The sequence below is a fragment of the Gobio gobio genome, assembly GCF_949357685.1.
Source record: "Gobio gobio genome assembly, chromosome: 25".
NCBI classification, from domain to species: Eukaryota; Metazoa; Chordata; class Actinopteri; order Cypriniformes; family Gobionidae; genus Gobio; species Gobio gobio.
In genome coordinates this window covers 33,508,665-33,520,816 of record NC_137121.1, presented here as the reverse complement: position 1 = coordinate 33,520,816, position 12,152 = coordinate 33,508,665, and the positions used below count along the sequence as shown (strand labels likewise).

At 36.9% G+C, this 12,152-nt stretch overlaps 1 protein-coding gene across 1 annotated transcript in view; it reads left to right on the top strand.

The window, feature by feature from the left end:
* lrrk2 (leucine-rich repeat kinase 2) overlaps positions 1 to 6,148 on the top strand; it is a 97,759-nt gene extending 91,611 nt beyond the window's left edge. Inside the window, exons 46-51 of the mRNA XM_079808751.1 lie at positions 28 to 100; positions 989 to 1,179; positions 1,827 to 1,979; positions 2,481 to 2,704; positions 5,615 to 5,689; positions 5,946 to 6,148. Coding sequence (XP_079664877.1) covers positions 28 to 100; positions 989 to 1,179; positions 1,827 to 1,979; positions 2,481 to 2,704; positions 5,615 to 5,689; positions 5,946 to 6,067 — 838 coding nt within the window. The 3' untranslated portion in view covers positions 6,068 to 6,148. The remainder of the gene's footprint in view (positions 1 to 27; positions 101 to 988; positions 1,180 to 1,826; positions 1,980 to 2,480; positions 2,705 to 5,614; positions 5,690 to 5,945) is intronic.
* The last annotated feature ends 6,004 nt before the right edge of the window (positions 6,149 to 12,152 follow it).

Genomic DNA, 12,152 nt, shown 5'->3' with positions numbered 1-12,152 from the left:
TGAGAGAATGATGTTTACATTTTTCAGATGCTTAAAGAATTACCTTTTGGTCGGGACAGCAAATGGGACACTAGTCATTTATGAAGATTCAGTCTTGAAGGTATTGCTTTTTTTCATTATGTATCATTTTTATATTTCAATATGTACAGTATAATACAATTGTACTGGTTTACTGGAGAAACATCTGAGAATGCCTTCTTTATTGATGGTAAATACTGAAATATAACTGGTTAGCACTGTTGCATACATTACCATTCAAAGATTTTTTATTCAAAGAAATAATTTTATTTAGCAAGGATGCATTAAATTGATGAAAAGTGACAGTAAATACATTTATAATATTACAAAAGTTTTCCATTTAAAAAAAAAATATTTTGAATTTATTCATCAAGAATCCTAAATAAAAAAAAAATCAAAATATGAAAAATCTCAACAACTGTTTTCAACTTTTATATTAATAAGATAAGTTTCATGAGCAGCAGATTTTTCTGCAGATTTCTGAAGGATCATGTGACAGAGAGAAAGTAATGGCTGCTGAACATTAAATTATATATTAAAATAATAATAATAATAATTTGGAATAATATTTCAAAATATTACTGTTTTACTGCATTTTTGATCAAATAAATGCAGCCTTGGTGAGCATAAGAGACTTCTTTCAGACAGTAGTGTACATGTTAATATTTATGTTATGAAGTTAATTAAAAGGGTCAAGTAGATTAAAAATGTTTAATGTTAAAAATAACATACAGAAACAATCTAATTTTCCACGTTGTTTTTCAATAAAATATATATGGATGATATTACATTTTGAAATATGAAATTTCGAAAATTCAGGTTCGCCGTCTCAGGAATAAATAATTTTTAAGAAAAATATAATATGTCTTTTTTTTATTAATTGTAATAATATTTCATAATATTACTGTTTTTGTTGTATTTTTGATCAAGTAAATGCAGACGCCTGACATATGTCATTTTATGCCTGTAGGTAAAGAACGGTGGTCCAGTGAAAACCCTCCAGGTTGGTGATGTGAACACTCCGCTGATGTGTATCGGCCCGTCCAGTCACCCTCAGGAGCGCAGAGAGCTGTGGGCGGCCTGTGGCACCAGGGTCATCCTGCTCACAGTGGAATACAACATCTATAGTAGCATAGACACCAAACCCAAACAGCTCCTCCCGTAAGTACCCCAAACCCTGCTGAAAACATCTCAACTACACCTGTGAATGTAACACAATGAGCATTAGGTTCAGTTTCTCTTCTTGTGGAAAACAGCTTAAACTCACCTAGGTAAATATACTGTAAACAGTACACTACATGGCCAAAGGTAGAGAAAAATACCAAAATACCAACAAAAAATGGGCGTTACTAATATGTGCTGATATTGTGGAGTCACCCAGCTTGATGAATAACTATATTCCAAGTTAGAGCGGCTTATCTTATGCCCAGATAGGAAAAGCCATAGGCCTTTATAATTAGGCCCAATGCTATTGTGTATATTGAGAAGAGTAAGGGGCCTAACACAGAACCCTGAGGCATTCCCGGTTGGTTAGCTGATGGAAATTGCCCTTATGGTAAGACTCATTAAAGAAAAGTGTAGTTCCTGTGATGACCAGATCAGAGACAGTAGATGGGAGATTCTGTTGATTCACTATCTTAAAAGCAACAGACAAGTTTAGTAAGAATTAGGATGGATAAATTGGATTTGCCTAATTGTGACAAAAACTGTAGTTTCTGGTCGCTTTACATGTCAGTTAAGCGGCCGCTTCTATTGATTTTTTTGTCGGTGTTGTTCCGTTCTTAAAGATGTTGATCTGTTTGTTTTAGGCAGCAGGGTCGAGTCAGCAGTGATGCTTGTATATCACGGTTAGCGGTGGACAAACATGTGTATGTGAGTAAAACAAGAAGCCACACTGTGGAGGTCTGGGATAAGAAGACTGGGAGGATGGTCAACCTCATCGACTGCATGCAACTGCTTGGGTGAAGTGGCACGCTTTTGACTCCATTTACATCTGCTATACACGTCAGCTGATATGATCACAAGTAATTTGCAATACAATACAAGTAGGGTCCAAAATGTATTGTGGCTCGATCACTCACACCACATCCAGAGGTTGTCAGAAACACACGTGACCACATTGCATTCGTATTGTAATCTAGTCTAATCTGTCAATCAACCATAGTGTTAAAACAAGTAGTTTAAACTTTGCTTTTAGAAATCAACTGTCCATAAATTTTTTGGGGAAAAACACATGTACAAGGAAATCTCAAATTTGCCTCATATCAACATGCACTGATACTGATCATGTGATGCACATCTAGAGTTCAGTTGTTATTTGACTAAAAGTAAAATAAACATTTTGTATCAAACGTCACATTTGTAGCAAGATGGAAATGTATTGTAAAGCAACACTCTCCCAACTTTTTGTACTTTTGTAACGGCAACATCCCTAACCCTTACAATGTATATCTCCACAACAGATTAAGTTCCACCAAAAAGGCCAAAGCCCAGGATGAGGACCAGTCTAGACAAATGGTGCCATCTCTGGTGATTGTTAAAGCTCTGTTGGTCCAGCACAGTGGTACTCTGTGGATTGGGACCAAAACCGGACACGTCCTGTTGGTGGAAATCTCCAGCTGTCAGCTTCTGCAGACCTTCAGCCCTCACTGCGACTCTATCCGCTGCATGGGCTCTGTAATGCTAGGTACACTTTCTGTTTCCTGTCATAAGTGTACTTAAAAGACAGTCCACTTTCAAAGACAATAGAAGTATTTATCAAATTATTACATATAAAAAGGCACATACGTCCTGCAGATGTGGGTCAATAAACACACTAAAGTTCAGCTAATCACACTTAATATACATTTACACTGCCCCATTGATGCGCCTCTTGATGGAAATAACATCACAACATTTATTTCCATCAAGAAGTGCATCAGTTTTTGATCAAGATCTTGTATTGCCAATGCAAGAGTCCAGCACTCTGTAAAGTCTCCTCCAGCACATCCCAAAAGTCTTTGAAAATAGTCTCCAGCGCTCTCTGTTTAAGCAGGTTGTCACGTTGGTTATGTTGACGGAGGTTAGCCTATTTTCAGGCGCTGTATAATATCATTGCGCCGCTGCACCCATGGGACGGCACAATGTTCATTGATCCGCAGGAATGAGAGTATAGTTCCTAGTCATATCAGACTATAAAATCACAACTTTTAATTTTCCGTCGGTCTTATGCTGCGTTCACACCAAACGCGAATAGAGCGTCTGGCGCAAGTGATTTCAATGTTAAGTCAATGGAAAGGCGCGTTGACGCGCGTCTGGAGGTCCCGCGGCGCGGAAGGCGCGTTTCGTGCGGCGCGAAGGACGCGAATCCGCCTCATTCGCGTGTCCAGTTTGCGTGAATGACGCGAATTGAGCGTCTTGCGCGATACGCGCGTTACACGCGAATGGTGCTTTTGTGCATTCACGCATTTGAAGTGAATTCGCGTCTGACTCTCCCGAGTTGAAAAATTTTAACTTTGGCGTCAATTCGCGCCGCGTTAACCAATCAGGAGCCTGCTCGCTGCGGTCACGTGGTAAAGTGACGTGATGAGAAACCCTGCATAATTTAAAAATAGAACTATTGTGTCACAAAATGTAGTTTTAAGACTTTTTCAGGTGAGAATGTAGTTGTTTAAAGCTCAAATCGGTGGTTTATTTATAAAGAGAGCGCCTATTTAAAAAAATAATCTTGTGTTTTTGGAGTTGTGAGATCCAGGCAATCACCGGGCGCTCAGCGCTCATTAACCCCGGCGAGAGCAGCCTTTCCTCGGCCAGTCCTTCTGCCGTCTGCCGCTGGCTCTGATGTCCTGTAGTCGTTCGTCTTGTGTAGATCTAACGGGCGATCTTTGGTGTCATGAATCTATAATTTGTTGTCTGCCTAATCGTTTTGACTGAGGGCAAAGAGAAGTTTCATAACTTTATATTTTAAGGATATTTAAATATACATGCAGTGAAGATAATGTAGGAGTTGCCTGGACCACATTTGTGTGGCTATTAATGCTTAATATATATTTTTAATGAAAATGAAAAGAGGCAGAGTGTTGTTTTATGACATATTTCTCCTGGAGTGCCTTGAACGCGCGTCTATTTCGCTTCCAGCGCTCGATTTCTACGCGCGTCCTACAGAACTACAGAAGAGTCAAGTTTTAAATAGGAAAAATATCGACACTCTTTGGTCATTTATGAGCGAGATGCTAATGGTCTAATCAGATTCAATGATCTATGCTAAGCTATGCTAAAAGTGCTACCGCCAGAACCAGAGATCGGCTGAATGAATTAGAAAACGGTAAAACTCAACTGATTAACTCTAGGGGAGTTGGAAAATGAGCCTATAATGATAATATCGTATCATGGGTCCTCTGGCGATTCCCACCGCTACTAGAAACATAATAATCTCTACAGTAATGATCCAATCATAGACTCTTAAGCATTTGCCTGTTTAAAGTCCCTGTAAAGTCAAAACTAAACAAGTGTTCTGAGTTCCTCACACCACAGATAAATGTGTTATTAACCACCCAGCCAAATTTGAATCATAAAAAAATCCGGCAAGTACATAAAACAGCTTATCAAATACTTTGTAAAAAATGAGCAGCATTCTCTGCTCTCAAACGCTGGGGGTGTGTCCGCTGTCTGCGCCGAAACCACGCCCACTCGTGGGAAAGCTGCCGTAGCACAAGACAAAACACTCGTGTACTGATCACGACCGTATATGATCACGACGCACCAGATGTCGGCGGGACGGGAGGACTAAGGCCGGGGCGGGGGATAGTCGGTTCTGCAGCGGATTATCAGTGAATCCCAGTTGTCTCCGGTGAAAGTTTGTAAAACTATCCGGTGTTAAGTCACTTTAGAGGCAGGTGTCGGTGGTGATCCTCAGCTCTCCATCAAGGTAGCTGTTAAAAAAATTTATCCACCTCTTCTTGATCATTGTTTTTGTTTTGAAAGCTGTTTTGTAAGTTGTAGGCTGTAATAACTAACAGTACTGACAGTAACTCGCGATCGAGCGGGCAAACTGATGCGAATGTGCTCTAGTTATGATCGTGTTAGGGGAGGAGCCAGACTCGGTGGCTCCAGTGCGTCATTGAGCCACCGTTTTAGCCCCGCCCAGAAAATCCTGAACACAGCAACGGTGAAAAACTGTTTAACGGTCTAACTTCTGAATTCAGTACTACATAGTTCACAGTCTTTGTAATGTGTTTCAGCAATACATTTCTAACATTTATAATGTGTTTAGAAACAAATCTTAGAATTGCCTTTACAGGGACTTTAAATCCAAACAGTGGCCGGGCAGTTTATAATACATTTTAATTTAATTGCAATTAACAAGCAATTAAGTGTCACTTAAGTACATTACATTATTTCATTTCTTAAATATTCACTTAAGTATGTTTAAGTGTACTTGTAGTTTTGTAGTTTTTTTAGTTGAACTATCCCTTTAAGACAGCATTTTAAGCAAGACTCCTTCAAAGCAATGGCATTTCACATGTATGTTTTTGTGGGTTTTGTTTGTTTTAAATTGAGCTACAATTGTTTGAACTCAGAATTAATATCATGCACACTTGTTTATGTTCTTGTGCAGACATCCCAAACCGAAAGAATGTTATTCTAGTATTGGGTAGACGGCAACGCATGCCCCAAGACCAAATGCAACTAGGTAAGAACCTTTTAAATATGTAATTAAGGAGTTATTTTTTAAATTATTATTTAAGTTTCATTAAAATGTGTTTAATTAATAGATTTTTTCCCTCTGAAGTTAATTTATCATTTTAATACCAAATGAATACACTCTTCCACTGACCCTTGGAATCAAGATATTTTTATCTTAAAAGAACATGGACATATTATTTTTGATGATCACATGATGAACGTGTCTAACCTGTTGATGTTTCCTGTGTTTGTGATGGCCTCAGCTGAGGATTCAGTGCTGACGGTGTGGAATAGTTCGCTTCCTCTCGAGGTCAGAGATCTGATCAGACACTGTGAGCTGCGGGACAAAATCACCAGCAAAATGAGAGAAACACTCCTCGACTGAACTCTGTCTGCGCATCACTTCCTCTCATTCATCAGCTGAGGCACATGTAACGTTAGCATTTATGACTTTTTAAAGGTTTAGTTCACCCAAAAAGTAAAATTCTGTCATTAATTCCTCACCCTCATGTCGTTCGACACCCGTAAGATCTTTATCTTCGGAACACAAATGAAGATATTTTGGCAGCAATGACATTTCCTCCCTCAAGACCCATGAAAGCTACTAAAGACGTCGTTACAAAGTCCATCTCACTACAGTGGCCTCAGACGTGAACTCACGAAGCACCACGACGCATGCGCGAGAATATGACGTAGAGCCGGCGTTCCGACACATGACCCGGAAGCGAGGAGGAGCTTTGTTTACAAGCAGAGGAAGACGCGCCGTATCTAAGCTGTTGAATTCTACATTGATCGTTCTGTACATCAAACCGTCTTCGTAAATATGTCAGCAGATTTCGACGAAGAGGAGGACTTGCATTCTACGTCATATTCTCGCGTCGTGGTGCTTCGTGAGTTCACGTCAGAGGCCCAGGCGGGAGACAAGAACTTGTTGAATAAAGTCGTTATTTAGATTTTTTTTTGCGCACAAAAACTATTCTCGTCACTTCATAAAGTTATTGTAGAACCACTGTAGTGAGATGGACTTTGTAACGACGTCTTTAGTAGCTTTTATGGGTTTTGAGAGAGGAAATGTCATTGCTGCCAATGGAGGCCTTTCAGAGCCATCAGATTTCAACTAAAATATCTTCATTTGTGTTCTGAAGATGAACGGAGGTTTTACGGGTGTCCAACGACATGAGGGTGAGGAATTAATGACAGAATTTTCATTTTGGGTGAACTAACCCTTTAAAGGAACACGCCGACTTTTTGTGACTTTATCTTATTCACCGTATCCCCCAGAGTTTGATGAGTCCATACACACCATTCTCATCTCTGTGCGTGCCATAACTCTGTCTGACACACCCACCGCTAGCCTAGCTTAGCACAAAGACTGGAAGTAAATGGCTCCAGCTAGCCTACGGCTCAATAAGTGACAAAATGACGCCAACATTTTCCTATTTACATGTTGTGATGTGTGTAGTTACATCGTGTAACAAGACCAACGGAAAATGAAAAGTTGTGATTTTCTAGACCAATATGGCTAGGAATTCTCTCAATCCAGCGTATGAATCAAGGAGCTTTGAGCCGTACCATGAGTGCAGCAATGATATTACACACAGAGGCGGACAGTACTTAAGTATTTTTACTTTCCAAGTAATTTAAAGGGTTAGTTCACCCAAAAATTAAAATTCTGTCATTAATTCCTCACCCTCATGTCGTTCGACACCCGTAAGACCTCCGTTCATCTTCGGAACACAAATGAAGATATTTTTGTTGAAAGCTGATGGATGAGAAACGCTTCAGATAGGCCTCCATTGGCATTCAGTACATTCACACTCACAAGACCCATAAAAGGCACTTAAAACGTCGTTACAAAGTCCATCTCACCACAGTGGCTCTACAATAATTTTACAATGCGACGACAATAGTTTTTGTGCGCAAAAAAAATAATAAAAATAACACCTTTATCCAACTTGTTCTTGTCTTCCGTGTGTGCCTCCACGACGCATGCGCGAGAATATGACGCAGATCCGGCGTTCGGGAATCCATGAAATGCACACTTTAGCCCGATTTTGAGAACTACGCCGAGACCTAAAGCACGATCAATGTAGAATTCAACAGCTTAGACACGCGGGTCTTCCTCTGCTTGTAAACAAATCGCTTCTGGGTCATGTGTCCGAACGCCGGATCTGCGTCATATTCTCGCGCATGCGTCGTGGAGGCACACACGGAAGACAAGAACAAGCTGGATAAAGGTGTTATTTTGATTTTTTTTTTTCGCACAAAAACTATTGTCGTCGCATCGTAAAATTATTGTAGAGTCACTGTGGTGAGATGGACTTTGTAACGACGTTTTAAGTGCCTTTTATGGGTCTTGTGAGTGTAAATGTACTGAATGCCAATGGAGGCCTATCTGAAGCCTTTCTCAGCATCAGCTTTACACTAAAATATCTTCATTTGTGTCTGAATATGAACGGAGGTCTGACGGGTCTCGAACGACATGAGGGTGAGGAATTAATGACAGAATTTTCATTTTTGGGTGAACTCACCCTTTAATTTTTCAAATATATGTACTTTATCAGTGTTCTTCTTTGGAAAACTTTTACTTCACAACCTTCCAAAACATAATGTTGTACTTTTTACTGCACTATGTTTCATATTGAATATAATTTAATACTTAATTACATTAAACATTTAGTATTGTATACTTTTACTCAAGTAAAAGTCATTAAAATTTGACTTGAGTACAAGTAAGAAAGTACTATATTTTTTATGTAATTAAGTATTCAAGGTAAAAAAACAACTACTTTTATTTATGAAATGTAGTGCAGTAAAAAGTATATTATAAATTATGCTTTAGAATGTAATGAAATAAAAGTTTTCCCAAGAAAAAATACTGTAAAGTACTGTCCGCCTCTGATTACACAGCGCCTGAAAATAGGCTATGTTCTGTCAACATAACCTACTTGCACAGAGAGTGTGCTGGGGACTATTTTCAGGCGCTGTGTAATATCATTGGCGTTATTTTGTCACTTATTGAGCAGTAGGCTAGCTGGAGCCATTTACCTCCAGTCTTTGTGCTAAGCTAGGCTAGCGGTGGGAGTGTCAGACAGAGTTATGGCACACACAGAGATAAGAATGGTGTGTATGGACTTATCCAACTCTGGGGGATACGGTGAATAAGATAAAGTCACAAAAAGTCGGTGTGTTCGTTTAAGGTGTGATCACTTTAGCAAAATTTCAATTAAAAGAGCCCATTGTCATGAATCAGCACTCACACGGAAGTCACTTTCAAACTAAGCAGATTTGTGTTGGTCAACACGGCGAATTCTCCGAAAAACTTCCGATGCTGAATCTGGGTGGGATGTTTTGTCCTGAAACGACTGGATTTCACCTGCGTAATTCCGCCGAGCAACGGTAAATGCGATTTGCTCCTTTGCTGTTATGAAAAGGGACCCATGCGGAAAATGCATTTAGCATGAAAAGTTATTTTTTTGCAGTCAAGGGAAACATTTATTTTTGTTACATCTCATATGAAGCTGTGGATGTATTTGGGTTATATTGAAACTGACATGCGGCCTAAATGAAAATGGCAAACACTTGAGTTAGCTTTATTATTTCAGCTTCATTATTTTGTCGTATTATTTATTCATGAGCCAGAAGAACAGAGGAGACAGTCATACTTTATCAAAAACATCTCTAGTGACCCTTACGCAAATTCATTGCGTGTTTTCGCTAGAATGCCATAGTTACTACAGTGATTGCTATTAGCAAAAAACAATGGACTAAATACTAGCGGAAACTAGAATCACTGTCATAAACCAGACTTGACCCTTTGGTGCTCTTCTGTCGGTTTTGACCAAATTTTTTTTTTTTTTTTACTTCATCGAAAATGAAACTTTGTAAGGTTTTGGCACTTGCTATTGCTCCTCGCGGTCAAAAATGAGCACAGCACATTGGAAATGAATGGAAACGAATGTCCTCTAGTGTAAGCGTTTGGTACTGCGCCCAAACTAAATCTGACTGAAAGCTCTTTTTTTTTTGATTGGATCACAACTTGTTTAGATTTATGATTTTAATATTCTCACAGTTTTGAAGTAAAACATGTTTTGGAATATTCATATAAAAATTTAAAAATAGTATTTGTGGGCATTTTTCTACTACCGAGCTAAAACGTAGTACATTCATTTCATAGAAATAAAGCATAATAATAAAGTGATGATTTTTGCCCGCCACACGAGCAGCACCAGAGGGTTAGGATTGTGAAATCACACACTTATACTTTTTGAAGGGAATCCCACATTAATATTAATAATGAAGAATTGCTAATGAAGTCATTTATTAAATCTCTGATCATGTTTACTAAGGCATGTGTGAATTGATTCTAAATTAAAATGATGATGTAAATTAGAATCCATTGCTAAATCATAAGCAATCTCCTGTAAGCTATTACAGTTACACTACACTCTTTCTTTGAAATTATAATCACGTTATTTTTAATAACTTCATGAAGTGAAGCACAACAAAATGTAACTGGAGGATAAGCCATAGATGAAAGAAGCTATGATCAAATTTTTGTTACAGATATGACCTTTGACTTTTATTCTTTTGTTATTGATGATTTATGTTTGTATGCTGTACGCCAAGTATGTTTTTAATAAAGTTTTGTCATTTTGTATGATGTCTGTTGTTATTTTCCATCATTCATTTCCAATCGTTGTAAGACATTTTATTATTTATATACATATATTACTAGAAATATAATTTATATTAAATACTATTATTAATAAAAAATAAAAATGACTAACAATATTTATATCAATTAGATATGGTGTTTAGAAGAACAATTGGGGTGGCAAAAGAGAGGCAGCAATTGTAAAAAATGCTTGTACGTTTTCCTTTAATAAAATATATGTCTATGCATTTAAAATTAGTTTAATATGATATATCCATTACTATTGAAGCTTAATAACATTTAGATTTTTTAATAATTGTAATCAAACACTGGTGAAACAACCACTTATGTCTATGGTGTTACAAATCTTTGAAGTTAAATTTTGGTTTGTTCTAAAATGAGCAGGGATATGCATCTAGGAAATAAATAATAAATAAATAAATTACTTTTTTTTTTTTAAGAAATATTTAATTGTTCATCTTGGCCCTTATTTTTGCCAAAGAAGAATTGTTTCTTTTTTTTTATTTATTGGATATACATAAAAAAGGCTGGAAAAATGTGCTACCTAGTCTTTATTCTAAAAGATTAAATCCACTTTACAGTCTAAAAACATTAAATTATAAGATTCAATGGCTCTGAAGGAAAGACATTTCAGATAGGCCTACATTTTGAAGTAACACCACAGACGTAATATTGCATAAGGTTTGTGGAGTTACTATAGACCAGGAAAGACAGTCACACCACAGACAAATGAGCCTAAATCCAGACTTTTCTCAAATGGAGGCTGCCATCATGATGATTTAAAGGTCAGGGGACATTTTGGAAATATTAATAAGTATGTATTTATCAAAATTTTGATTAAAATATGTAAAATCTGCAAGCTATCAACATAACACCACAGACAGAAAAATGACCTTTACACACACAGAAAGTAGTCCAAATAGATTTCCCTCTTTTCTTAAAGGGGCGACATCCATTGCTGGAACACAACAGACATGAATTTGGGGGACACTACTTTTTTCTCAGATATTACAAAATATGTATTTTTTTTAAACAATTTAATAAAATCTTTAAATAAAATCTATATTCACAATATAACCACTTTATTTGTGTTAAAAATGTTATATTGTCAAAATTACATTACATACCTCTCTGAGGTATGGCGGGGACATGCATATTTTGTTCCAAATGCAGTTTCTCAAACTCAAATAAATATATTTTAAAACAAAAAAAATTATATATTAATAGTGCACAAATTGTGTTTATCCTACAATACAACCAATTTTTTGGTATTTAAAGTTTATTTCAACTCTTGTAAAGTATATTGAATACTGTTATTATCAATATAATAAAATTAAAATGACTAACAAGATTTATATCAATTAGATTATGGTGTTTAGAAGAAGAATTTAATTTGAATAAATATTTAACAAATATAACATTGGGTTCTATTATTATTTTATAACTATTGCATATGAATATTAAAAACGTTAAATAGCACTGTAACAAACAATATGGATATGTTTAGAAATATATATATTGTTGAGTTAATTTCCTAACTGCTGATTACGTGTGGCGCGGTCACGTTTCATCTGTTACTTCTCTCAGCGATGATTGCAACGAACCAATCAGGATTGTTTAAGGTTACAGTAAAAAAGAAAAAAACACCAGTGATATTTCTTGAGTGGATTCGCATTTGTTTATCAAACAAACAAAATAAAAGTCCTTTAAAAGCTTTTTAAACGATGTCACCCTAAAGCGTTAAACTGTTCATAATAATAAGTGACATTTGAACGCGTCTCAAACGCGCTTT